This window comes from Vicugna pacos, chromosome 25 (genome assembly GCF_048564905.1).
Source record: "Vicugna pacos chromosome 25, VicPac4, whole genome shotgun sequence".
Taxonomy (NCBI): Eukaryota; Metazoa; Chordata; class Mammalia; order Artiodactyla; family Camelidae; genus Vicugna; species Vicugna pacos.
This window is the reverse complement of record NC_133011.1, coordinates 27,961,697-27,988,324: the sequence shown is the minus strand read 5'-3', so window position 1 is coordinate 27,988,324 and position 26,628 is coordinate 27,961,697. Positions and strand designations below refer to the sequence as shown.

Sequence of the window (26,628 nt, the reverse complement as noted above, 5' to 3'; positions counted from 1 at the left end):
TCAGAAAGAAGGCATTAGTGCAAATGGGGTCTTGGCAGAAAATGGAGGAGAGATTCTGGGTTCACGGTTCAGGCAGGTTTCTATGCCCCTGGAACAGTCTGCTCCAAAAACATGAAGAAAGGGAGAGCATTAAACCAAACCAGGAAAAAAAAACTTTCCAAGCAGAGAAGCTGGGGTAGCAAGAGTCTGGCTATCAAAGACAAGTTCGAAGACAGCAGGTTTATTGGCCCAAATGATTTGTCACCCTGTTAAAAATATGGTTATTGCCCAAAACGCCATTGTGCGATTCATTTCCTCTCCCTTTAGAATGTTCAGGTTCATTTCACTTGATCACATGCTGCAGGATGTCCATCCTCGTTGCCACCTCTAAAAGATGCGGAACCCCTGAATCTGGCAAAGGGATAGTCGGCAAAGTTTCCTTAAGGGCAACAGCTCTGCAGGGCAGCCAGTCAGAGTGTGCACTGCTCACCTCCCCAGTTACTTGTCAGGACATATAAGAGGGGGGCACCATGTTGAGTTCAGCAGCTACAGTCTTTACGCCATCACAAGTCTGGTTGGCCCCACGCCAAAAGGCCTGTCCATCTTTAGAAATGGAAATAAATGCCATGTGTGAGAATTATGAGGTTTCTGAGGTTTGGGGATTAGCAGAAGAAGGAACTGATGTCACTGTCCTCCTGGCACTCTGGAACAATCTGGTCGGAGGTTCCTATTTCTGAGTCAACGTACCCAGGTTCCAAGACGGACTCAAACCAGGGATGGAGTAAGATCTCCGGAGCAGTGAGTCTCTCAGAAGGCTCCCGTCTCAGGAGGCTGCGAATGAGGCACCTGGCTTTGGGGGAAATGTGGTCAGGAATGCAGAACTGTCCACGTCGGATTTTGGTGAAAAGGGCACTGGGGTCTGAGTCATGGAAGGGGTAGCGTCCCACCAAAAGGGTGTAGAGCATCACTCCGAGGCTCCAAACGTCCGCTGCCTTCCCGGAGTAGGTCCCCGTGGTGTTCAGAATCTCGGGGCTCACGTAGGCTGGGCAGCCGTGTTTGTCTGACAAAGCATCATCTTCTCCCTTAATTATATGTGTATCTTCTAGGCTTTCCAGTCTGAGCTGGGTTCTGTAGGAGAGAGGAAACAAGCCATGACTTTCAGGTCAGCTGCTATAAGAAACAAGGCCCTTCCAATAACAGCGCCCACAGGCACTCATTGCAAAGACCCAAGGAATGCCAGTTACCCCTTCATCCAGTAAGCAGTGCCTTGCAACAACCCAGGAGGACTCAGGATTTCACAAACCAATATGAACTGCAATAAACGTTCACAAAGTATTGAGAGAGCGCCTGGGGCGGAGGGTGTGATGCAAAGCCCCAAATACTATTCGTTATGCTAGAGCTTATAAGAGATATTCTAACAGGGGTTACCCAATTGACAAAGTTCACGTTGCAGCAGTGGGAACCTGTCTCAGGGGAATGCTGACATTCCTCCAAAAGTTATCAGGGAAGAGCATTTAATCCTACTTCTTCAGGGAGAGCCTGTGCATCCGACAAGCTGATCTTATCTCTTATCATGCCACCGGCTGCCAGGGCTACTTGGACCCACGCTTTGCATCACAGGACACGCCAGAACACAGAGCCCAAGGTTACTGTTTTCACACACAGGTTGTCAGCACCCCTGTTCATAGTGAGATATACACACAGAGGGAACTGTCCACCTGAGTCCAAGCCACGATGACTGTGATGGGAAACATACAAGGATGTTAATTACGTTTATGGGGATGTTCAATTGCAAAGAATGCTTAGCCTGGACAGAGAAGACAAAGAGAAGCAGCCGATGGATCTGAAACATACAGGAGTCCTAAAACGCCCACATGCATGCATGCACACACACATGCCCTAGGATGGCACGTGAACATCTGAGCACATTTACTCAGGTAGGGGTTTATCTGTTCAGGTAGTATCTAAAGTTTGAAAAATCTTTAGCCAAGCCTCTCTGATGAAGCTGCAGGTACCTCCTTTTTCAGAACCAGCCACTCAATTCTCCTGGATCCCCCAAAGCCCAGAGCCATGTGGGGAACCTCCAATATCTGGTGGCCACTTGTGATCCTCCTAGGCTCTCTGCAATAGCCGTTTCAGTAAGTCACTTGTTGTGAAGTTAAACGCAAACATTTGGTACTGGCTACTGGGTCAATTCCTTTTCCTCTCAAAGGTCCAGTTTTGTTTTGTTTTTTTTCTTCCTGCCTTCCTGTTCCCTGGAGTGTAGTATACATGTGCTAACTTCGGTATGTCCTCAGCCTGACCTCCCGTCGTTATGTAAAATACCCATTGGTTCTGTAAACGGAAAATATGACTCAACCCACACTGTCCGCTGCTGATTGGCTCCTGTAGTACTAAAACCCTGCACCTGTGCTGGTTACACGAATAGCGTCAGCCTGCCATTGCTTAACCCTCGGGTTGCCAAATGCCACGCACATGACATTTGCCTGTGCAATGCGGATTTCAAAAGTAAGCGAGGAGGTGTGCAAGGCGTGTTTCAGAAAATACATCACCCTATCAAAAGAGCGTGTTCCAGGAATTGGAAACTTCTTCATTGCCAACACTTTGCTTTTCTTTGCTAATCAGTAATGTTCCAATAATGACTGCAAGGTCAGATGCAAAGAAAAGCCATGCTTTATAGCAACTCAGCCTTGAACTTTTTCATAGTATCTGGGGTTAAGGGTAAAAAAAGGCACAGGTGGGGTGAGCTCTGCATGAATGGCTGTAACAAAATAACACACATGCACCTCTGCATGTCTACAAGGGTATGGCTTTTAATCTTTCCACGAGGGATGTGGCCCACCTCTTAAAATCAGGTAAGGTTTATCTCCTGCAGCTTCCTGAATTCTCTTGCCTGAAACCTCAACTCTGAATCTTAATGTCTCATTATTGTCTTATCAAGCTTATCTTGTTCTTTCTGGGGTAAGCCATGACCTATACTTAGCAACCAATTCTAGCCAACCTCCATTTATCATTCAACGTGGCTGTTTTCTGAAGATGGATCCAAACAAGATGTCTAAAACGTTACCGGGGAATGTGGAGAATATATTGGGGTCAAGCCTGACATAGAACAGGAGTGTGATGTGAAGAAGCAGGTGGAACTGTGCAAATACGACAGTCTGACTAGCTCTGTGATACTTACTAGGTACAAAAAAAAAAAAAACCCACTCAGTACAAACAAAGATTTGATGACGTCCTCTGGGAATCGATATTGTGAAGGGCAAGCTGACATTTGTATCCCAGGACTGACCTTTCTGACAACAATGGAAATAAACCCGATCCCGGGGTGGAAGTGGCAAGAACATCCGGTCATCACGTGACATCCCCCAGATGCACCAAGGTGTCCCCAGACCACATCCACAAGGGTGCAGAATAACCAACCTTGGCTTTGGCTCCTCGGGAGAGGACTTCTAAATGCTAACTCTGGGACAACTGAGCCCTTGGTGTTGCTTGTAAACCAACACACTGCACCTAACTGCTCAATGTGCACATTTGTTTTGATTCCAAAAGTGCATAGTAGGAGCTGTAGAGGGCCCTCACCTCTCCTCCGTGGAGAAGACAAATTTCCTAAGCTTCAGGTCCCCCAGCACGATGGCCGACTGGTGGCAGTGGGCAACGGCGGAGACGATCTGCTTGAAGAGGCGGGCGGCCTCCTCTTCCCGCAGCCTCTTCCGGCTGCGCACATAGGAGTGCATGTCCCCAAAGTCCTTCTCAAAGAAGACATAGGCCTTGGTTTCCCCAAGGATCACTTCCACGATGCCAGTGATGTTCCTGTGTGATGGCAGCTGGATGTAAGGCCGGATTTTGTCCTGGTAGTGTTTAATGGGAAACACCTGCAGAGAGAAGGTGACCCACTTAGGAGGCTAGAAACGCAGAGGCTGCCTCCCAGATCCTGGGCTGGGATGCAGTTCTCAGTCTTTGGGCTTTGGGTGAAAATAAATTTCCATTCATTTACTCCCCTGCTTAGCTCTGCAGCCCCACCTTATGCACCCTGGCTACCCATAACACCCCAACCCAATAACATCTAGGGCTCTGGGCAAGCAAATATCCAAAGAGCTACCATATGGATGGTTTGAAAGAAGTCTTTTGTGTCTGGCCTTCCATGAGGCCACCAGCTTCAGAGCTAAGCTCCTAAGCCCCCACCCTCTGTGGGCCTTCCTTGTTGGCAGGTGATGCTGTGTACAGTGGCTGACAGAGGTTCCCTTGGGATCTCCAGGAGCTGCCCCTGGAAATGCATGACTCCCTGCAGATCAGAGAGCGCACAGAATGTGGTGACTGCAGCCTCCAAGTGCAAGCAGGAACTGGAGAACATGGAGACTCTGTCATTAGTCAGAAGGAACAGATGACTCCGCAAGAGAAATTGTGAACACAGCCCTAAGCAACCTGCCTAGGCTGACTCAGGTACGAGCAGTCTTGAGTTAAAATTCCCACAGGAGGGATATGGGATCCTCTCCCGGGTTTTATCATTTGTTTATTTATTTCCCCCCCCCCCCCAGCTAACTCCCACCCCCACCTTCATCCAGGAATTGAGTAGCATCTCCTCTAAGAAGCTGGCTGGGCTCTTTAAGGGCCCTTTGTTTAGTCCAGTTACTCATATCCTAGACTCAACTGGAAACGGTGACACACGGGCTGTCACCATCTGGATTCAGCTATTATCTGCTCAGAGGAACTGGAAGGGGTTGCACAATGGCCAGACCCACCCCACCTCTGAGGCCTGGCTGCCCTGGCACCAGCTCGGAAAAACCTCTCTGCAGCCCCCCTCTTCCCACCCCAGCCCACACTCATTCTCTTCCCAAAACAGCTTTTAGCACCAGCGACCCAGAAGAAAAGATTTTTCCCCCTCCCTTTAAACGGGGCTTGAACTTGCATTTGAAATTTCATTCAGGTAGGACAGTAGGTGGCAGCAGCGAGCCCAGGGAAGGGGAGGTTGGCCGGGGTTGGGGTGGGGGGGCCGTCAGGTGAGTCGCGGAAAACCCGAGAGCGACTTTAACTGAGAGGTGACCCTATCTTTCGGGTGAAAAGAAGCAGCCCAGAGGGTTCTCAGGAATGTCAGAGGCGGGGGTGTCCAGTTCGCAAAGGACGGATGGACTGTGAGAATGTTCTGCGTCTATGGGCGCTGGAAGAGCGCACGGAGGATTCTGTTTCCAGGAGTTGTATCTCCTCCTGGATGGAATCCCTTATGTTCAAAAGAAAATCACTGGCCTGAAAATCAAGACATGAATGGAAGTGAAGGTTCCTAGCCGGGGAGGGCTTTCCAACATTTCTACCCCGGACAAATCCCCCCCACCCCTCCCCATGCTGGAAGACCCCCTCAGACTGCTCTCTGAGGACAGGGTTCCCGTCCCAGAGCGAGTTCCAGCGGGAATCCCCAAGACCCGAGCCCGACAACGGACTTCTTGCCCTCTTACCACCCACGGCTGAGCCCGGGTGCCTCGCAGCCTCCGCAAGAGAGCTGCCAGCTGCTCCAAGCTCCAAGGAGGCACCCACTGCAGGGCGTCCTTCCAGAACAACGGGCGGGGGGAGCGAGGAGAATGAGAAAAGGGGAATGGCATGGCCCTGGAATCCATTTCAATTCCACAACTTATATGGAACGCCACGCGCTAATCTGGGCGCTAAGAAAATACTGTAGATATAAAGCAATTGAAAACCGCACTTCCTCTTGACCGCCGAGCCCCCATTATTAACCCCATTAACCACTCCATCCGAAACCCCTCAATCCCCAGCAGGGTGATCCTGGTCAAAAGCTGCCTCACCGGGCTCAAACCCACTTATTCACCTTGACCCCAGCCCAAGCGCTGGTGGCACCTTCGGCTCCTGGGCACCGGCGGGCGAGATCCCAAACGCCTTTGCCTGCCACCGTGTCCCCCTACCCTGCGACCCCTGCCGGGTCCCAGCTCCCAGGTGCCTACCTTGCAGCGCAGCTCGCGGCCGGTATGGATGCACAGCGCCCGGGACACATGCTCGCGCTCGGCTAGAGGCAGCAGCAGGTAGTCGGCGATGCGGCTGGGCCCTGGCGCGCTCCCGGAGCCGCCGCCTGTCCCCGGAGCGGCGGGCGGAGGCTGCGGACTGCAGGGAGAGCCAGGGGGGCTGAGGTAGTCTGGGGGGCTCGAGCACTCGGAGAGACGTGGGCACTTGGCCGCCACGGCCGCCGCGTCGTCCGCGTCCAGCAGGCGTTTGGCAGGGGCGCCGCGGCCGGCGGGGAGCAGCAAGGCCGGGGCGCGGGGCTGCGAGACGCCGCTCATGGCAGAGCGCACCGGACCGACCCGCATCCCGTCCCGGGCCAGACGGCCCTGGCTTTGTAAGTCCTCGGATCCGCGGGAAGGCGCGACGGGGTCGGCGCCGGCGCCGCGACTTATTCCAGCCCGCGGGATGGAGTTTGCAGACGGAGCTTGGTTCGGCCCCCACGGGGGCAAAGCTAGAGCCGCTCCCGGGCGCTCGCGGTGCACGCGGGGACCACGCTGGCCTGCGTCCGGGGGACGGAGGCCCCGCTCGGGTCCCGGGACCTTAGCGGGTACAGGCTCGGGACGCCTCGCAGAGGGCGGCCGCCGCTATTGTTGTCGAGGCCGCCGACAGTCCGGGAGGCAGAGACGGCGGCGGCCGGCGTTCCCGAGGTCCCGAGCCACGAGCACAGGATTCCGCAGGCTCGCTGGAGCCACAGAGCAAATGCACTTCCCAAAACAATAAGTCTCGGAGCGAAAGCCGCAGCAACTTTTCCGCGGCGCTCGGGATCCTGCGCGCTCCTTGGCTCCCGGCGTGAGTGTGCGCGAGCGAGACGCGCTCAGAGAGAGTGACTGAGTGTGAGTGAGTGAGTGAGTGTGTGTGTGCGCCGCACCGATCCCGGCCAGTGCACTCCTCCTTCTCCTTTTCCTCCACCTCCTCCGCCTCCCGGTGACTCACGCTGTATACACACACACACTCACAGGCCGGGCTGTGTAAACAGTTGGGAAGCCGGGTTGTGCAATGAGGTGGCTGCGACGACTCAGGCCCTGCCGCCAGGCGAGCAGTCACCGGAGCGGAGGGGGAAGGCCGGGGGGAGGGAAGGTAGAGCTGGGCCAGCGGGGGCGAAGGGGTGGCCCTAGGGCTGGGGATGCTCCCGGCCGCGCGCGCTCTGGCGCAGGTGGTGTGTCCCGAGCGGGCTGGGGCGCGCGCACACGCCCCCCAGGCTAGGCAAGGCAGGAGGCGGCGCGCGCCCTCCGGCAGCCCGCGGGCTCAGCGCGAGGAGCCGGAGGAGGGGGCGGAGGAAAAGTTCCCGTGACGTCAGGGTCCCGGGGAAGTGGGCGGGAGGGAAGGGCCCGATGGGGGCGAAGCGACCGCTGATTGGTGCGCGCTCCCCATTCACGCCGAGCACAATGGACTGCGGGCGCGCGCACCGCAGCTCTCTGCACCCGCCGCTCGCTGCAGGCGAGCGGTGACGCCTTTTGCCCGGGGGATTCCCCCCACCGCCCAGCGCCTTGGGACCTCCGGTTGGAGCCGTCGGCGTCGCGGAGGCCCGGTGGTAGCCGGAGGAAAGGAGGAGAAAGAAGGTGATGAATTCCAGAATCACTCATTCACCCCCACGCGGTAGTTCCGGGGAAGACCTATGCGTGGTAGTGGATGTGGCTTTTTTTTTTTTCCTTTTCCTGCCCCCTCCCAGTTCTAATCCCCAGCGTCTGTTCGCTTCCACAAATAGAACCTTCTGTTGGATGAAATAAAAGCAAACACTGGGCCTTCTGCGCTGCCTCCACCTCCACGCCCCTCCCGCGCCTGCCGCCCGCCCAGATTGCACGGAAATAGCTTCTCCAGGCTCCCGGGCCGCCCCTTCGCGGTGACTCGCAGAAAGAGCTTCCTGAGCCGGGGCCGGTGGGAAACAAAGGATGTGGGGAGAGGGCGGAAGGGGCCCACGTGGCTGCCGCCAGATTCCTGTCCCCTCCCCGGCCTCCACATGCGCATCAGGGTCAGGGGCCCCAGGGCCAGCCCGGTTCCTTGGTGGCCAAGTAGCGGAGTGGAAGTCATTCCGGCCACCGACAGTGATCCTGCCTGGACCTGAGCAACCCTGCCAGGGCGTGTGCGTTCACTCGTGCAACGTGATTTGGGTGAACTCGAAATGTGTGTCAGACCCCGTACAAAGCTCCCTGAAAAAACACCCTAGAATCTGCCTTTTTTCTTTCTTTCGAGAACCAGGTCAGTTTTGGAGTCCCTGGACACCCAACATAGATAACTATTATCAGAGAGACCCTTCTGCACGTCTGCTAAAAACTTCGTTTTCTAAAACCAGGTCGAGCCCCAAGGATAAATCCTCTTCTATGTAAAATCTCCATTCATTCAACAAAAACACTAATTAAGCACCTATTAAGAGCTGGACGCTTGGGATTAGAAGATGAAAATTAAAATAGTAATAATAGCTAACATTAACTGAGGTCTGTAGCGTGCCAGGCACTGTTAGCACTTTACCCGTATTCATGGCAGTTACATAGCCGCCCTGTGGGGTTATTTTTTGCCCCTTTTCACAGAAGAAGAAACTGCGAAGATTAAGTTACTTTCAGTGGTCAAACCGCTACTAAATAGTGGAGCATCCACGCTCTTAAACGCTTGTGGGGACTCAAAAGGAGAGATTACATCTTGCAGAGAGAAAAGAGTTTGGGAGGATTCCATCTGGAAGGCATTTGACCTGTGTGGAGTGGTGGAGTGGGAACGTGTGGGATGGTAAACTAGTTGCTGGGAGGAGACGGGTGGGGAGAGGCAGGGAAGGTGAGGCAGGGGTGTGGGAAAGGGTAGGGTTGGCTTAAAAAGGTTGGAGCTGAGGGCATTGGGGAAAATGCAAAGGGCCCTGTTGCCTGCTGAGGAGGTTGCACTTGGTCCTGTAATCAGGAGACAGCCCACCAGAGGTCTTCCTTCTTTCCAGTTTATTTTGTGCCAGTATTTAAGATCCACTGAGCTGCCAGCTGGGCACCAGCACTTGGGTGGCAAAGTCAGCTTGGGCCATCAACATCTTCCACCAAGGTGTGCACCTCCTTCACTGCCTCTTCTGAGAGAAAGGCACCCATCCCCGAGGCTAGAATCCCATTTCCCCTTGAATCTGCCTTTTTCCTATACCCCACAGCCAGTGGGTCACTGGGTCTGTCCTAGACCTGCTAGCTCTCAGAGCCATCCCCTGCCCTCCCCTCCTCGGCTGCTTGGGGACCCTAGCCCTAACCCTTGCAGACTGTTTTTCTGGCTCCCTTGCCCACAGGCTTCCAGCCCATTTTGTCCAGAGAGAGGCCCTGGAATGTGATAGGAAGGTGCTGCTTTGGCACTGACTGCACCTCCTCTGTGGCTCCAGCCCCTGCTGGCCAGTGCCTCTGTCTGGCTGTTGCCACATGTTACCAGATCCCCCTATAGGACTGAAGGATTTATCCACCAACCCACACCCACCACACCCACACCCACCCCACCCTCCACTCCTGGGCAGCTTGAGACTGCCTTTCGAGAGCCCGTTTTGGAAATGGCCTTGACTAGGAAGGACTGCCTCACCCAAGTTCCCCCTTCCTTCCCAGGAGGTCCCTGTCCATAACAGGTGGTTGTGGAGTACACAGATCTGGCCTCCTTGCCCTAATGTAGGCCAGCTCTGAAGGGCATCCTAGCTTCAGCCTGGCCCATTTAAGGGGCAGCTGAGTTCCTCATTGAGATGGCATTTGGCCCAGCTCTTCTCTCTGCCCAGCCCTGTTCCTTCCCTCCCCCACCTCCCCTCCCCGTTCCCTAATAAACCTCCTGCACACAAATCTCCATCTCTGAGTCTGCATCCTGGGGGACCCAGCTGTGGTGTCCCCACCCTCCTCATGGTTCTAACTCACTCTCAAGACTCCTGCTCCTGGGATCAAGTGATGTCATTTTTGTTCCTCCAGCCCTAAGGTGGCAACGGCTTCCTGGTGTTGCCAATCTCTGGGCTGCCCCCATCCCATATTGTTTTGTTCTATTTTTGTTTTTGCTCTTCTAATACCTTCGTAATTAGTTCCCCACTTTAATTCTTTCCACTGAACCTCCTGGTCTGGGTTCCGTTTTCCTGACTGCTACAAACCCTGTGCCTTTCCCATGTCCATCCATTCCTCTCCACGCTCATGACCTGGGTTCCGAACCTTCTTCTGGATTTCTGCAGTAAGCTCCTAATTGGATCACTCACTCATTCTTTCAACGTACACTGAGCATCTACTCTGCCAATGCATCTACTCAGTGCTGGAGATGAATGGTGCACAGAACAAAATGGATCCAGCTCCTCAATCCATTCACCACACAGCTATCAGGGTACTTTTCCTAAAATTTGAAATTGATCACATTAGGCCCTGGCCTAAAAACCTTGCAGGGACCCTCAGATTAAACCCAAATACCCTCTTTCCTGGCCCTACTTCCCTTTCCAGCCTCACCTTTCTTGTCCCCTCACAAGCACACGACCCATGACAGCTCCTGGTAGGGCCTGAAACATATCTTGCCACTTAACACCTCTGCATTTTTACCTGTGCTTTTCCTCCCACTGGAATTCTCTCCTCTCCCTCTGCCAATCTTATGAACTCCTCTTTATCCTTCAAAACACCACCCAGATTCCCCCTGCACTGCAGTCAGACCTAAATGTCCTGCCAAGTGCTGTTGAGTTCTGCATCTAGCTTTCTCTCATGGCACTGTCCACTCAGCTGTGTTCCAGATGTCAGGGGCCATGTCTTATTTAGCCGTGTGTCTCCAGTCCCCAGCCCAGTGTCTGTTATAAAAGAGGGGCTTAGTGATTGTCAACCAAATAAATATACTCAAGGGCAGAGGGTCACCCACGGGGAGAGCCTGAGATGAGAGGCAGGGAGGGAGCGCTGGCATTTGGGCAGAGACAGGGAACTGGAGAATAGGGCACAGATTTCAGAGTTGAATGTCTAGCCCTGGTAGGCAACAGGATATGAAGAAAGAAGGGGCTGAAGCTTTGGGGGCCTCCAGCCTAGATGTCTGGGAGGATGGACATGTCCCCTTGGCCTGAGAGCAGCTAAGCCAAAGGGATAAGTGAACTAAAATTGTCTTGGTTTCATGACTGGGGCTTTCCCTGCTGGCAAAGTCTGGACTGAACTTCCATTAGACTTTTCAGATACTGATTTGAGGAAGCCAGTTGCTCTTTATAGGCCTCAATTGTCTCACCTGTGAAATGGGCAAAATAAAGGCCCATTTTTCCTCCACCACAAGGTTCCTATGGAAATATATGAAAAGTCCTCAGTCATCTACCCATGCACAACTGTGATTATCAGATATAAGTATGCCTTGATGTTGAGCTATGTTCATTTAGTCAACAGATACTCATTATAGGCTTGCCATATGCCAGAGCTGAAAAAGGCCTTTACCGTGAAAATCCAAACTGACCAATACAAATACATAAGTAAATAGGATGTGAATTAGGAAGTAATGCTTCCTGTGTTAAAAGGGTTCTGTGCATTATAAAAGGATCCACCACGTGATGCCGTTAGCAAGCTTCTTTGGTGCATTTATGATGTGGCTTGGTAAAAATGTAGGAACCTTGAAAGCGAGAATCATGGTTGATTGTGTGTGTGTGTGTGTGTGTGTGTGTGTGTGTGTACTTTGTAGCCTCAGCCAATGCTGAGCTGACACCGGATGCTCAGTACATGTTGAACTGGGGAAAAGAAATGATTTACCTCCAAGTTCTCAGGAAATTACATATTACATAATGTGGGGAAACCTGTATTGATTTTTCTGGACAAGGTTGGGTTACTGATGAGCTCAGGCTTGATTCATTTTCATTCATGCCCAGGTAGGTGCCTGGCAGCACCATTAGAAAGGTTCTGAGCATCCTCCCCATCCTAAAACGCAGGAAAATTCTCAGTGCAGCCAGGGCTCCCGGGGCTCGCCTTCCTGCCTCATGGTGCACAAGGCTTCGCAGCCACACGTAGCATGCATTATGCTCCCTGACTCTAAATTCTAAACAAATAATCAAAAAAACAAAATACTGGGACACGGTTAAGGAAAACAATATTAGTGTTTACTGTAAGTTTCCAAAAAGTGGAAATGAACGTTTACTGAGTTCCTCCCCTGTGTGCTACAACCTTGTCTATTCTCTTCTTTAATGTTCAAACTACTCTTATTAAATAGTTATTACCCCCATTTTACAGATTCACAAGAAGGCTCAGAGCTTGTCTAAGATCATGCAGCTGGAAGTGGCGAGTCAGAATGGAAACCTTCATCTGGATGTCCTCAAGCCTGGCTCTTTCTGCCTTATACACCACCCAGCCTCCCAGTGAAGAGAAAATCTATTCAAGCATTTCTTTTCCTTTAAGAGAACAGGCAGCCTAAGATCCTCACAGGCCTTCCTCTGACATCTGTGGGGAGCCTGGACGAGGAGTACAAATGGGAGTCGGTGACCTGAGGTCCCTTCCCTTCCCGCCCCAGCTCCAGCCCTCCCCCTGCAGGGCCTCTAGTCAACACCCTGGCTGAGCAAGCTCCCTCCACATACGTAGTGCTGCCCTTGGCCCTTACTCAACCACCCACTGGCCTAGAAGTGCACACAGCAGGTCACCTTGGGAAAACAGACCCAGGAAAGAGACTCCTGGATCCTGGAAACAGATTCTGGGCATTGGGGCAGAGGATTCCCCAGTCCTGGGCACCTGGAATTTGGTCTAGCCCAGCAGGTACAGACTCTGTGTAAGCACACCCCAGGGCCACGTGGGGACAGATGCAGCGGGCAGAGGGTCCAGTGCCTGGAAAGGAGAGAATCCTTTGGCAGGGAGAGGAAGGAAGGAACGGAGTTGACTTCGCAGAAAAGATGGCCCTGGAAGACCATGGACAATCTCTCCTTGTCTCCACAGGTGGCCGTCCAGGGTTTACATGCACTTGTCAGGGTGACTAGACTGGAAGGGTCTCAGGGACTGAAGGTGGGGCATTTCCTGGATCCAGGGCCCAGCACAGCTCCACCCTTGCCTTGGACGAGATGGTGAAACACCCCTCACACTCTTCTGAGTTCCTTGTCGCATCTTTCATCCGTGAGTTGACCTGTCCACTCGCTCTTGGTTCACTTTTACCTTAATTCCTCTTCTGCACGTGGACAGTGGCCACTCTCTCTACCCACCGGCTGAGGAATCACCTCCCTCCCCCTGGCCCAGCCCTTAATCGCTGACCTGGCAAGTCACTTGCCCTCACCAAGATCACCTCTAGGCTGGGAAGGGACTAGGGGACAGACAGAAGGCAGCATGGAGTGGCTAATACTGGTGAAAACACTTTCTCCACAGTTAGGCTTTGTGCACAGGGAAGGGACTCATTGTATTGCCTGCAGAAAGGTCACAGGTCTTCATGTCAAAAAAGGACCTGGGTTCAAGGCCTGGCCTTGCCATTAGTTCACAGTATGAAGCTACTGGTCAGGTCACTACCCTAGTTTGGGCCTCACTTTTCTCCTTTTTTACATGAAGATATTAAACTGGTGGGTCCCCTGCTGGGTTCCCTGGAACCCCGAGGCTTCATGGCATTACCTTAGGAGGAGAGCAGGAAGCCAAAATGGGATTCTGGGCTACCCAATCCAGTTTCCCTCAGGCGTTCTACATCATGCTTCTTCTGTAAGATCTTGTTTGAGAAAAGGCTTCCACTGCTTTAAAGGAAAAGAGTTTAAAAACCTTTGGCCTTGGTGATCTCTGAGGCACCATCCATCTCTGACAATGATTCCTTCATTTAATATCAAGAGTTACAAACCAGGAGCCCCTAGGCCAGATTCGGCCTGCAGCCATTTGTAGATCATTGCAGTGATGATGAGTCCTTGGGGAGTGAGGCATGCACTGTCTCCTTTGCCATAGTCCTCACCGTTCCTTATTGTCTAACACTTGCCACCTCACATTGACGTTAGCAGCCTGGCTCTGAGAGGTCTTTGAGTTTGCTTCCTTGTAAGTGCTCCCCTAAGATACTCTTTTTCCATGAGACCCTCCAGATGGCAAAAAATTGAGGTGCCCAGAGCCTAGAAACAGATGTTCCCCAACCCAGAGGGAGCCAGTGGTCTAGGTATAAGGGCTGCCCTTCTTTCGTCCTGTCTGCCCAGCCCGGAAGACCATGGTGATAGTTCTAAAATCACAGCTGCAACTTCTTTGCCAGTCTTCCCACTGAGAGGCAGAGCCACTGAGAGGCAGAGTCTTGACTCCGGACAGGCTCGTGGCTGCTTTGCCCCATCAGGTACAGTGGAAGCACTGCTCTGAGGCTTCCAAGGTTGGGTCATCGAAGACCATGCAGCTTCTGCCTTGTTCAGCAGGACACTTGCAGTTGGAACCCTGCGTGGCCAGGTAAGAAGTGTGTCTACCTGAGAACTCTGTGCTGGAGAGGCCCCAGGTAGACCCTCCAGATGAAAGACGCAGCCAAGCCTGCCCAGGGGCCAGGCAGGTGAGAAAGGAAGCCATGTTGGGGGTGAACCCTCCACTGTGATGTCTGGGGCCTCAGCCACCTGCTTCTTCCCAGCTGAGGCCCCAGACATCACAGTGCAGACAGCAGCATCCTTATCTTGCCCTTTTCTGAATTCCTGACCCCCAGAATCGTTTACCTCCCAAGTTTTGGGGTGATTTGTTACACAGCAATGGATGACCAGAATAACATTCTGGAACTGTTCTGGACCAAGTAGCAGGTCTAACAGGCAGGGCCTCACCAGCGCATAGGACACCTTTAGGTGCGGACTAGAAAAGGGAGACCCAACCTCTGGATGTGAACCACCCCACACCCAACAGAAGGCTTGCCGAGCAGACAGGCTGGATTTCACACCCAGGTGGCCCTGCTGACCAGAGACACCTTTCTTCTCTTCTGCCTGGATCAGCATGAGCTGGGCTGATAGGAAAGAAGGCCTTTTCTCAAAACTCAGATAATTGCCCCATAATTTCCTCCAGAATCTCCCATGACTTGGAGAGGCCCTGTGCTCAGACCTTGCTAGCTCTGCCTCACAGTGAGTCATCTTGCCACATACAGCATTCATCACACACACACACACACACCCTATGGGCTGCTTTTTTCCTTTTCTTATTTAAAAAAAAAAAAGAAAAAAAACTCCACCCTGCTGTGATCTGTTCTGCAGGCTAGTTTGAAGTAATTCATCTTGCCTCTTCAAACACACCATTTTCCCTCACTCAGCTTGCACGAGGCCCTGGTGGCGGCCAGCCAAGCCATCTCCCTGCCTCCTCACCGGAAGCCTGGCCCCATGTACAGGACTATAGGACTGTTTGATTTCTGGGATTTCCATTAAAAAGAAAACCCTACCCCTGGGCCTGTGGCTCTTGGGCAGTGTCCCTGACGAAGACCTCAGGCAGTGAGCTGAAGGGTGAAGGGGGCTGAGGACAAATCACCCTGGGTCACGGGAATGGCAGGGGATGGGAAGGCCATCTCAGCAGCAGGGCGGAGAGGCCGCCGCTCCCCGGCACGGCTCTGGCCTCCCTGCTCTCCGCGTGGAGGTCCTTTCTCCTCTGAGCTAACTGGCAGCTGCTCATTCAGCACGGGCAGTTGTCTAGGGGGTGGTAGACTTTATAACCCACTTTATGCAAACCTGCTAGACAAAAGCCTGGTGTCCTATGAAAGGCTGCAGAGGGGTAGTCATGCACATAGCCTGTGGGTTCAGGCAGCCTCCTTCCCTGGGAGACCGTCTGGTCAAAGATGATTTGCCTTTGTTGGGGAAGGGGACCCCCCCCCGCCCCCTCCTCTGCTGAACACCCACTCAATGTGCTTTGCATATGTTGTCATTTATCCTCACAACAGCCTTACAGATTGATATTATCATCTCCATTTGTCAGCTGAAAAAAGAGGCTCAGAGAGGTTAGGTAACTTGCCCAAAGTCACACAGCTAGAAAGACTGGGAGCCGGGGTTCAAACCCAAGATTGGACCACCTTAAGGTACTTGTCCATTCCTCGTTCCTTCTGTCCACTCCTTCCCCAGGTGCTTGATCTCTCTCTGTCTCCCTCACTCTCATTCCCCCTCTCCACTTTTCTTTAGGAAACCATAGAGAAAGTGCCTCTTCTTAACTTGTGGGGTGAGACTATATATGACCTCACCTATGTATTTGAGGGAGGGCTTACCTAGCGCATGTAAAACATGATTCAGCTTATCAAAATTTATTTTAAGACCTTTGGAGAATATTCCTGTTTTGTATATTGGGGTGAATATGGATAGAAGGGATCTTTGTCCTTGGCCAGAGACATTCTTCATTCAGCCCATATTTATTGAGCTCCTACCATGTGCCAGGCATCATTAAGTTAGACGCCTTAGTGCAGAGCATCCCTGTCCTCGGTGAGCACCGGTGGAAGAGGGAGGAAGGTAGTGGCACAGGGCACTGTAGTATGAGCAGAATGAAGCAGACACTAGAGGAGGGGTGCCCAGGCAGGAGAGGACAGGTCTGCCAGACCGCCCTTTGTGGACCAGGCTCTGGAACCTGACGCTGTCCTTGTAGAGTTTGGATATACGTCAGAGGCATATTCACTTGAACCGGGTTCCGGGAACTTGAGATATAGTGAGAACTACATTGATAAAGGCAGGCGTCCGGCAGAGCGGATGTACGCATCAGCAGATCAATGAAGCATTCCCTCTGCCTGGACAAGCCGCCCACAGGAAGCCACATTATCGGAAAGTTACTTGTACAACTGGAATCCACAAAGGGAACTTGGCGGATATTAAGAAGTCTATTTCAGCCAGCATAGCGTGGAGCCATCTCTGACCCTAAAGGGAAAGTCTTCTTCAGGAGACATTTGCCATCACATTTGCTCTGGCAAAAGTCTCTCCCCCCCATGGAGTAAAAATGACGTATTAGGGAAGGCAGAGCTCTCTGCTGTAACAAAGACAGACAGAAGGAAGTAGCATGAAGAACAGAGACTTCTCTCCTCTGTAACTTTCTGAGGTGACCATTCCTGATTGACAGATGTTAGGGACCCAGGTTCCCTCCAAGTCGAGGGGTGGGGGGGTCTGTCTTGCACAACCACATGGTCAAGGCCAGGTCTCAGCCCCACCAGGTTGCCTCTGGCTGGAAGGGGAGGAGAGGGTGAAGGAGATACTTCAGCCTGGAGACGGATGTGTGCCCTCAGCTCAAATCCACATTCCACTGGTGAGAACTCGGTCACATGGTCACACCCAGCTCCAAGGGAAGCTGGGAAATGTGTCCTATCACGAGCCCAGGAAGATGGAGAGAGGAGGTGTGGGTGAACCCGACTACCTCTGCTTCAAGTGGCAGTTAGGATGTTTTCAGGTGTAACCAGAACCTCGACTTAAATCACCTGAAACCCAAAGGGCGACTTTGGGCTGACTCCAGGGTTGGCTGATTCACCGACTCAACCATGGGGAGTCCCAGGTACCCACCCTCCTGGTCAGCTCCAGCAGGCCTGGGAATCACATCCCAACGTGACAGTTTTCAAAGGCAGAAGAGAGCATCTCTCCCTGTGCCCTCCCTTAGGAGAGAAGAGGGTTTTCTCGAAGCCCCCACTCCATCCATTGCAGACATCATCTCTTAGACCATTGGCCTGGATTAGGGCATGTGTCCATTTCTGAACCAATCACTGCTGTTATGGGCTGAACTGTAGTCCCCTACCCCATCACCAATTCACTTGTTGAAGTCCTAAACCCCAGGGCCTAAGACTGTGACCATATTTGGAGATGGGGCCTTAAAAGAGGTAATTAAGTTAAAATGAGGTCATGTGGATAGGCCTTAATCCAATATGCCTGATGTCCTTATAAGAAGAGAAGATTAGGACACAGATAACACACATTCCAAGGGATGACCGTGGGAGAACATGGTGGCCATCTGCAGGCCAAGGAGACAGGTCTCAAAATAAACCAAACCTGCCAAAACCTTGACCTTGGGCTTTGAGCTCCAGAACAGTGAGAAAAATGAGATTCTGTCATTTAAGCCACCGATCAGTGGTGATGATCATGGTAGCCTGAGCTGCCTGGTACAACTGGCAGTCGGAGTGGGTCAATCCAGTCCACTCCTGGGGTGCAGTTGGCATGGGACACAGTTGCCTGGGAGACAGGAGTTCGGGTTCTGGAGAAGGATGCTGATAGAAGGGACGCTGGTCAATCAGGCGGCGATGACAGACCATAAGCCACCGTCCACCCAGCAGATGCTGCCTGACCCCCTCCTCTGCTCAGCTCCCTTTCCGTTCACACCGGCCCCCTGCTGTCATTCTCCAAACTGACATCAGGACAGCTGTGTCCTTAGATTTCTGCTTCCTGAATTACCATCACTCTCCAGTTCTCCTTCTAGAAGTTGCTCCAGTTGACCTTGCTAGGAGTTTGGGGGGCAGGCTGCCTATATGGTCTGCCCCCTGGTTTTCTCCCCTGAAGACCATTCCTACTTTAACTCTGACCACAACCTCATTTCTAAGTTACTGGGGGGACAACGGGGTGCTGGTGAATGTTTAACAACCGGTTCAACATTGTAGTATTTGCCGATTTCCATGGTATAAAAATTCCCACCGTGGCGCATTCTAAATGACCCACATCAGGCCACTGAGCACAGAATTGGGAAGAGATGCACACAGTGGCAGCCCCAGCCCATCGATGCTTAGCAAGCATCTTCAGAGATGACAGTGAGGAGTTCTCTTATCATCTGAGAGTCCAGTCCCTAATGATGTTTGTGGGAAATGGTTCCTGGGGCAGCAGAGGGTTAAAAATATTTCATGAGCTCCCGGGGTGGGACCTTGCAAACAAACAGAGGGCATGGGAAAATCCCGAGGGTGCCGGGCACTGCATCCTAGAAGGACCCCCTCCCTCGCTGTTCCCAGGCTGCAAGGATGAATGCCATCGCAGAGAATAAAGTGGAAGTAGGGCTCAGCCAGGCCCTGGCGGCTGAGGACTGTCACTGCCCGTCCCGGGGAGGCCCCTCCCCCACTCACCTCTGTACAATCGCTTCCTCTGTTCCCCAGCTCCGCTTCCCTCAGGGTCCCATCCAAGCCAGACTCGTGATAAAGGCCACCATTGATGGGCACTTCCTCTGCGCCAGGCGCTGGGCTGGGCCCTCTGGACCCATTTTCTCATTGAATTCATACCACTGCCCACCCCTCACCCCGAGAACTTGATGGGCATAGGCCTGTCCCAAAAATGAGGTTCACGGAGGTCAGAGGAACGGTCTCAAGGTCATGGTGGCAGGGCCCTGGTGACTGAAACTGTGGATTTTCCATGGTGGTTCTGGGGTCAAACAGGCCAGCCAGAATCATAGGGTAAGACTAACAATGATCATGAGGGATAAATTGGGAGTTCAGGATTTGCAGATACTAACTAACATACATAAAATAGGTAAGCAAGTTTATACTGTATAGCACAGGGAACTATATTCAATATCCTGTAGTAACTTAATGGTGAAAAGAATATGAAAACGAATATACGTATGTTCATGTATGACTGAAGCACTGTGCTGTACACCAGAAACTGACACATCATTGATTATAATCAATAAAAAAATACACACACGCACACACACACGCAAAACAATTATCATGGCTGGTGCTTACTGAGGACTTAATTTAAAAAGTGAAGGTGCATGCACACACTGACCTCCCTATGAAACTGGGGTGGCTTATGACTCCCATTCCGCAGATGAGGAACCCAAGGCTCAGACAGGGTGTGCAGCTTGCCTGGATCACAGCTGATCAGTGGCAGGGCAGGACCGCAGACTCTCAGAGTCGGGTCGGGTAGGGGGCTCCTGTCCAGTTCGCCCATGTCCACCACCGCACTCCCCAGTCTGACTTTAGCTTCCTAGTTCTCTTCACATCTCCAGAGAACCAGCACTCTCCCGGGGTGTTTGGGTCAGATCCAAGATCTGGCTGGTCCTGCCACAGGCACTGTCTGGGTGGTGGGAGAGGAAATATCTATCCTCCCCCTCCTGGTGCCCAACCTCCGGTTGGCTGAGCCAGCACCTGGGCGTGGAAGAGGGTAGAATGGCGCTATTCAGAGTTTTCCTGATGCAATAACTGATTGCAAAATCCTTGCATCCCTGAGCACTTTATGGAGGGTGGTAATTTTGAGCAGCAGCAGGAAACCCCAAACTCACCCAGCTGCCAGAACAAGGCACTGCAGGTCAAACGCTAGTCCAGAAATGCAATTACCCCGAGGCTGGGGCATTAGTAAAACAAGACCACCACCACCAACCCCACAGCTGATCCAGCTCTTCCACACCCCTCATCACAAAGTCCGCTCAAGTGGGAGGGGCAAACCCAAGTCTTAATTCACAGCGGATATCAATTTGCCCAAGGTCAGCAAATGAGTAAAGGGCAGAGGTAAGCCTCAAATCTGACTTCCACACTCCGGGTCTAGTGCTTCTTCATTTCAGATGCTGTCTGGAGGGCTGAGAGGCAAGCAGAGACGTCAGGGAGAGAACAAGGATGGGACCTTGTAGCCAGACCGACCCAAGCGCAGATCTTGGCTCTGCAACGTTAGAGACAGGGACAGAGAGGTCACTTAACCTCTCTGAGCCTTACTTTCCTCCTCCGCAGGAGAGGGAGGGTTGTGGTTAAGAGTTTGAGGCCTGGAGTCAGAATGACCCGGACCCAGATTTTCATCCTCGCTGTGCTACTTATAGCCTGTGTGACCTTGGACAAGTCACTTAACCTCTCTGTGTTCATTTCCTTGTCTGTCAAATGAGCATTTTTAAACCCAAACAGACCTACAGGCTTGCTGTGAGGATTTTTTTTAAGGAAGGCTCTTAGCACAGGCCTGGGTTATGGTAAACAGTCAATAACTATTAACCATTAATGTTATCTTCAAAATGGAGAAGAAAAGAGCTTTTGGAGATTAAAAGAAGTGGCACATTCTTGGTGTGTGTGTGTGTGTGTTTGGAAGGAAGAGCAGGGAGGTGCACCACAGACAGAATTGGAACCTTCTAGAAATGCCTGCTTTGTGATGTTTCCTTCTGAAACAACCACCTGGCCTTCACCTGTGTGCTCCGTCAACTCTTTCCTACGAGTCAAGCCCTTCCAGCCACTCCTCATTCCCAGCAACAATTCCTTTGGGAGGATAACCTCAAGCTGGAAATCTTCCTGGCCAGAGTAGAGAAAGGGCCAAAATGTAAACACACATGGGCCTCAGAGTTTCATAACTTCCCTGAGTCACTTCTCTCCACAGAGAACACGGCCAAGGGACAAGAGCACCGAGACTTATCACTGAGGCTGAGCCCAGGTGTCCTTCGGACATTCCTCATTCGGGTCCTTTCCAAGCTCTCTCCACTGGAAAGATCTTCTCTGGATGTTTATGCTGATGGTAGGTCAAGGTTCAAAAAGGGAACCAAAACAGGACTGGGACCCAGGTCTCAAATTTCCCCCATCAAACATAATTTCTGTCTCCTTAATTCTTGGCTAACCTTGACCCTTTCCCAGCTGCCTCAGAGGCCTGGCAACTTGCCATGTGTTCGTTAGATGTTCTTTAGTTTACAAGTAGCTGGAATTATAGTATTATATAAACAGGGGTTTATTTTCTCACACAAAAAGAAATCCAAAATCGAACAAGGATTGTTGTTATTTTGGCACACAGCGATGTTAAAGACATATGTATCCTGATTCTGTTGGTCTTTCCCTCAAGTTGCGAGATGGCTGCTGCAGCTACAGACATCACATCTACTCTCAAGGCTGAAAAAGGAGAGAAGGGCACAAAATAATGGCACTATTGGCATTGACTATTCCTGTATCAGTCATTTATTGTTGTATAAAATACCACTGTAAAACATAGTGGCCCCAAACAGTTATTTATTAGCTCATGATTCTGAGGGGCAGAGTTTGGGCTGGGATCAGCTGGCAGTTCTTCTACTGGTTGACTGGGCTCACTCATGTGACAACAGTCAGTTGGTGGCTCAGTGGGGGCTCTATTGACCAAGTTACCAATCTGGCATTTGATGCTGGCTATTAGAAATATGATGACAGAGGCAGAGGTCAGAATAGTGCCACTGCTCTAAGGTGACCACTACCCAAGGAATGTAGGTAGCCGTTTACAAGCTGAAAAAGGCAAGGAGTGGATTCTTTCTCAAAACTTCCAGAAACAACAAATTTGGCCAACACCTTGATTTTACCCCAGTAAGGCCCATTTTGGACTTTGGGCCTCTAGAGCTGTAAGGTAATAGATTTGTGTTAAGTTACTTGCATTTGCAGTAATTTATTAAAACAGCAATAAGAAACCATCTCCCTCCACTGTCCTCTCACCCTCTAAGGTAAGGGTTAGCCGACCACAGCCCCACGGCCTGATTTTGTAAATAACGTTGTGTTGGAATGTGCATTACTTTCCGTTTTATTTGTGTCTGATTTCAGGCTACAGCAGCAGAGTAGTCGTAACTGAGGCTGTACAGCCCTCAAAGCCTAAAATGTTTGCTATCTGGCTCTTTACGATGAAGGTTCGCCAGCCCCTGCCAGCTCCAGGAGGCTAGCTGAGGCTTCCCTGCATGGTGGTCTCAGGTTAGCAAGAGAACAAGAGTTTGCTTCAAAATTCTTGGAAATTCAAAGCCTTGGTAGTCCTACCGTGTGACCTCCACTGCATTTTGGTCAAACAAAGCAAACCACAAGGCCAATCACAGTGGTGAGAAATAAATTCCACCTCTTGATGGAGGAGCAGCAGAGTCGCATTGCACAGCAGTGTGACTGTAGGGGCAGGAGATGGTGTCCTGGCCACCTTTGCCAACAGTCTCAGAGCTCCCTTTCATCAAGAGAGCAGAGCCTTCCCACTGACTCCGGCTAGTCATCCCTTCAATCTCATTGGCCAGAACTGGGTCAAGTGGCCACTCTCAGCCACTAGGGGAACTGGGAAGGCGGGAACAAGATTATCGTGATTGGCTTAGGCCAGTGGTGACCCACCATTTGGCGGGCGTGCTCTGTTAGCCAGGAAAGGGGGAGGGATTTAGGTAGGCAGTTAGCAAAGTTTGTCCTGCCTGTGCTGTCTGCGTGGCCCTGAACTTCTTGAATTCACTCATTTAACAAATAAATATCCAAATATCAGGACCTGCTATGTGCCCATTTCTGGACAGGGCTGGGGCAGGAGAGGGCTATAATCCGTGTCCTCAAGAGGGCTGCAGGACCCTGGAGAAACTCTTCCCCACAGACAAGAGAAGGTGTGTACAAGGATTTTCACTGCAGCCCTGTTTTCAAAAGGGAGTAAGTAGAAGCAGCAATGCCTCCATCAGGGATCGATAAAAAAAACTAGTTATATGATGGGCGAGTTTATAGTGGCTGGAATAAATGAACCAAGTCCTCTCATATCAACCCAAATAACCCACAAACACGTCTTGTTAAAATGATAAAAGCAAAATGTAAAATAATGTGTGATATATAATGTCATGGATGTAAATTTTTAAACATAAAACCTTGGTATAAATCACGTATGTATAAACACTGTGTAGTGAAAGAAGAAAAACAGGCGAGGGAGAAGGGAGAGGGAACGGGAGTATAACTGAAGCTCTAATGTTTTATTTCCTTAAAAGAAAAGTAGAAAGACATACAGATGGCCTACAGGCAAATGAAAAGATGCTCAGCATCACTAATCATCAAGGAAATGCAAATCAAAACCTCACACCTGTCAGAATGTCGATTATCGCACTATTTACAATAGCCAAGACATGGAAACAGCCTAGATGTCCATCAACAGATGACTGGATAAAGAAGATGTGGTATATTTATACAATGGAATACTATTCAGCCATAAAAACCAACAACATAACGCCATTTGCAGCAACATGGATGCTCCTGGAGAATGTCATTCTAAGTGAAGCAAGCCAGAAAGAGAAAGAAAAATACCATATGAGATCGTTCATATGTGTAATCTAAAAAAAAAAATGTCGATTATCAAAAAGACAACAAATACCAAGTATTGGTGAGGATGTGAAGAAACAGAAACCCTAATAACGTAATGTGGGGATAGAAATTGGTGAAGGCACTATGCAAAACAGTGTGGAGAGTCCTCAGAAAATTAAAAATAGAACTACCATATGATCCAGCAGTTCCTCTCCTGGGTATTTTTCTGAAGAAAATGAAAATACTAATCCAAAAAGATACATGCACTCCTATGTTCATTGCAGCATTATTTACAATAGCCAAGATATGGAAGCAACCCACATACCTATCAATAGATAAATGGGTAAAGAAGATGTGGTGTATACTTACAGTGAAATATTAACCATAAAAAAGAATAAAATCTTGACATTTATGACAGCATATGTGGACCTAGAGGATATTATGCTAAATGAAGTAAGTCAGACAGAGAAAGACAAATACTGTATGATTTCACTTATATGTGGAATCTGGAAAACAAAACAAATGAGCAAACATAACTAAACAGAAACAGTCATAGCTGCAGAGAACAAACAAGTCATTGCGAGAGGGGAGTGGGGTGGGGGAAACTGAGAAATAGGTGAGGGAGATTAAGAGGTACAAAGTTTCAGTTACAAAATAAATGAGTCACAGGTATGAAATGTACAGTGTGGGGAATAGAGTCAATAATAATGTAATATCTTTGTATGGTGACAGATGTTAACAGACTTATCACAGTGATCATTTTGAAATTTATAGAACTATCAAATCTCTCTGCTGCGTACCAGGAACTAACATAGTGTTTAGGTCAATTTTACCTCAAGAACAAACAGAAAACAAATAAACTCATAGAAAAAGAGGTCAGATTTGTCGCTACCAGACTCAGGAGGTAGGGGAGAGGGGATTGGATGAAGGCAGTCAAAAGGTACAAACTTCCAGTTATAAGATAGGTAAATATTAGAGGTGTAATGTACAATATGATAAAGGTAATTAACACTGCTGCACATTATATGTGAAAGTTGTTAATAGAGTAAATCCTAAGAGTTCTCATCACGAGGAAAAAAATATTTTTCTATTTATTTAATGTTCCTATATAAGATGAGGGATGTTTGCTAAACTTATTGCGGTAATCATTTCATGGTGTATGCAAGTTAAATCATTATGTTATAGACCCCAAACTTATACAGTGCTGTATGTCAATTATGTCTCAACAAAACTGGAAGAAAAAAAAATAAATTTTTTTAATTTAAAGAGAAATTTAAAAATAAAAATAATAAAAATTTTAAATTATTTAGTAAAAAAAAAAAATTACCAGAATTTGAAAGGGACAGCTCCAATGAATATAAGGGTTTTTTTGTTTTTGTTTTTTGGATTTTTTTTTTGTCATTTCATTGAGATTTAAGCTAGAGTTCAATTTTGCCCTCAACATTAGAGTAGGAAGAGCCAGAAATCAGCCCAAGTTCTGTCACTGACGCAAATCCTTAATTGTAAGCCTCGGTTTTCTCTTCTGTAAAATGGGCTTGTGGCATTTGTGCAAATAACCAAATGAGAAATGGACGTAATAAACATTTTTGACTGAGCTGCTCAATAATGTGCCTTGTCCACCTTGCCAATTTCTCTTTCCTTCTCCAGGCCTCCTTCTCCAGAGGCTAGGGACGGTCAGGGGTAGGGAACTCTGAGATGCACTAGGGCATCTCCCATCTTCATCCAAAATACACCCTCTGAGGTGAGATTCAATTGTCCTTCCCCCCGGAAGGGTGTCCCCAGAATAAGTAACACCACTAGGACCAGTGGTTGGTGGGAACTGGGGGAGACTGTGGACCACTTGGGTAGGTGGCAGAGGGGGCACCCCTGTACCTTCTCTTTGGGGTCTATAGGAGGAATTTCCATCGAGAAAAGCCTTTTTCCTCTTTGCCTTCCCACCAGCCCATGGAGTCCATTTATTTGCCTGATGTTTCACGTCCCCTGGGCAGGTTCCATCCCTGACAGGGGCAGTGCCCAGGGGACCTAAGTCACCCACACCAGAGCAGCCATCGTTTCCACCATGTCCCCTGAACCTGGGCAGAAGCCAGCTTCAGGGGGAGGCATTGAGAACCTTCCCAGAAATCCCTGGGCCATTCGGGGGCCTCCCTCACCTGCAGAGCATGGCTGCAAACACCGTCATCATTGGTATTATTCATGATCATCCTTGCCAACATTTGCATAGCCTTCCTGTCATGAGCCCCCCGATGGGGCGTGCCCTTCACAGGCCCAAGGACACTCAGACCTCACCAAGCCCTGTAAGATGGACTCAGTGGTCTCTCCCTCCTGAGCCACCTCACAGTGGTTAAGCTAAAAGGCCAAGGTCACACAGCTGGTGACAGTGTTAGAACTTGCCCTAGGGCATTAGTATCCATCTGACTGCTTTACCTCTTACAGTCCCCACATCCCATTGCCTCTCTCCCTGCCCCAGAGAAGCAGGATGCAGAGTCTGAAAGCACGCCCTGGGCAGGCGGGGCGGGGCGGCAGCGGAGGCCAAGCCTTCTCTGGAACTACCCAGAGAGTGACTCAGAGCCCTCAGCCATCTCCTCTCAGGAAACACTAGGTTGATTGTGGTCCATTGTTGCTTCCCCACCATCCTCCCGCACAAGAATAAGTGTGAGTAACTGCGGAACAGAAAGGAGGCAGTTCCTGGGTAGGGGGCACAGATAGAGGAGGGGGGATTCTTGGGAACATGAGGTGTCCTCTTCCGGAGCTGGAAGGGCTGAGCTCCACCTTGTCTGGGGCAAAGAGAAGAGAGACAGGGAGGCCTCTGCCTGGCACTCAGGGATGTATATTCTGGACACCCTCCACGGGCCAGGCATTGGGAGATGGTGCAAGAGTGGGGGATTGGGATGGAGGTGATTCCAAAGCCCAGGGGCC

At 50.5% G+C, this 26,628-nt stretch overlaps 1 protein-coding gene across 1 annotated transcript; it reads right to left on the bottom strand.

The window, feature by feature from the left end:
- Positions 1-494: 494 nt before the first annotated feature.
- TRIB1 (tribbles pseudokinase 1) lies at positions 495-6,561 on the bottom strand. The gene is made up of 3 exons (XM_072949700.1): positions 5,928-6,561; positions 3,559-3,851; positions 495-1,107 (listed from the first exon to the last, which is right to left on the bottom strand). Exons 1-3 carry the CDS (start codon positions 6,285-6,287, stop codon positions 642-644), a joined length of 1,119 nt encoding a protein of 372 aa, XP_072805801.1. The 5' UTR covers positions 6,288-6,561; the 3' UTR covers positions 495-641.
- Positions 6,562-26,628: the final 20,067 nt, after the last annotated feature.

Bases quoted from the DNA above. Each gene is read 5' to 3' on its own strand.
- TRIB1 (XM_072949700.1), bottom strand. From the start codon at position 6,287: ATGCGGGTCGGTCCGGTGCGCTCTGCCATGAGCGGCGTCTCGCAGCCC. The intron at 3,852-5,927 runs GTAGGCACCTGG...TTCTCTCTGCAG, and splicing joins GCCGCGAGCTGCGCTGCAAG to GTGTTTCCCATTAAACACTA. The intron at 1,108-3,558 runs GTGAGGGCCCTC...TCTCTCCTACAG, and splicing joins GTCTTCTCCACGGAGGAGAG to AACCCAGCTCAGACTGGAAA.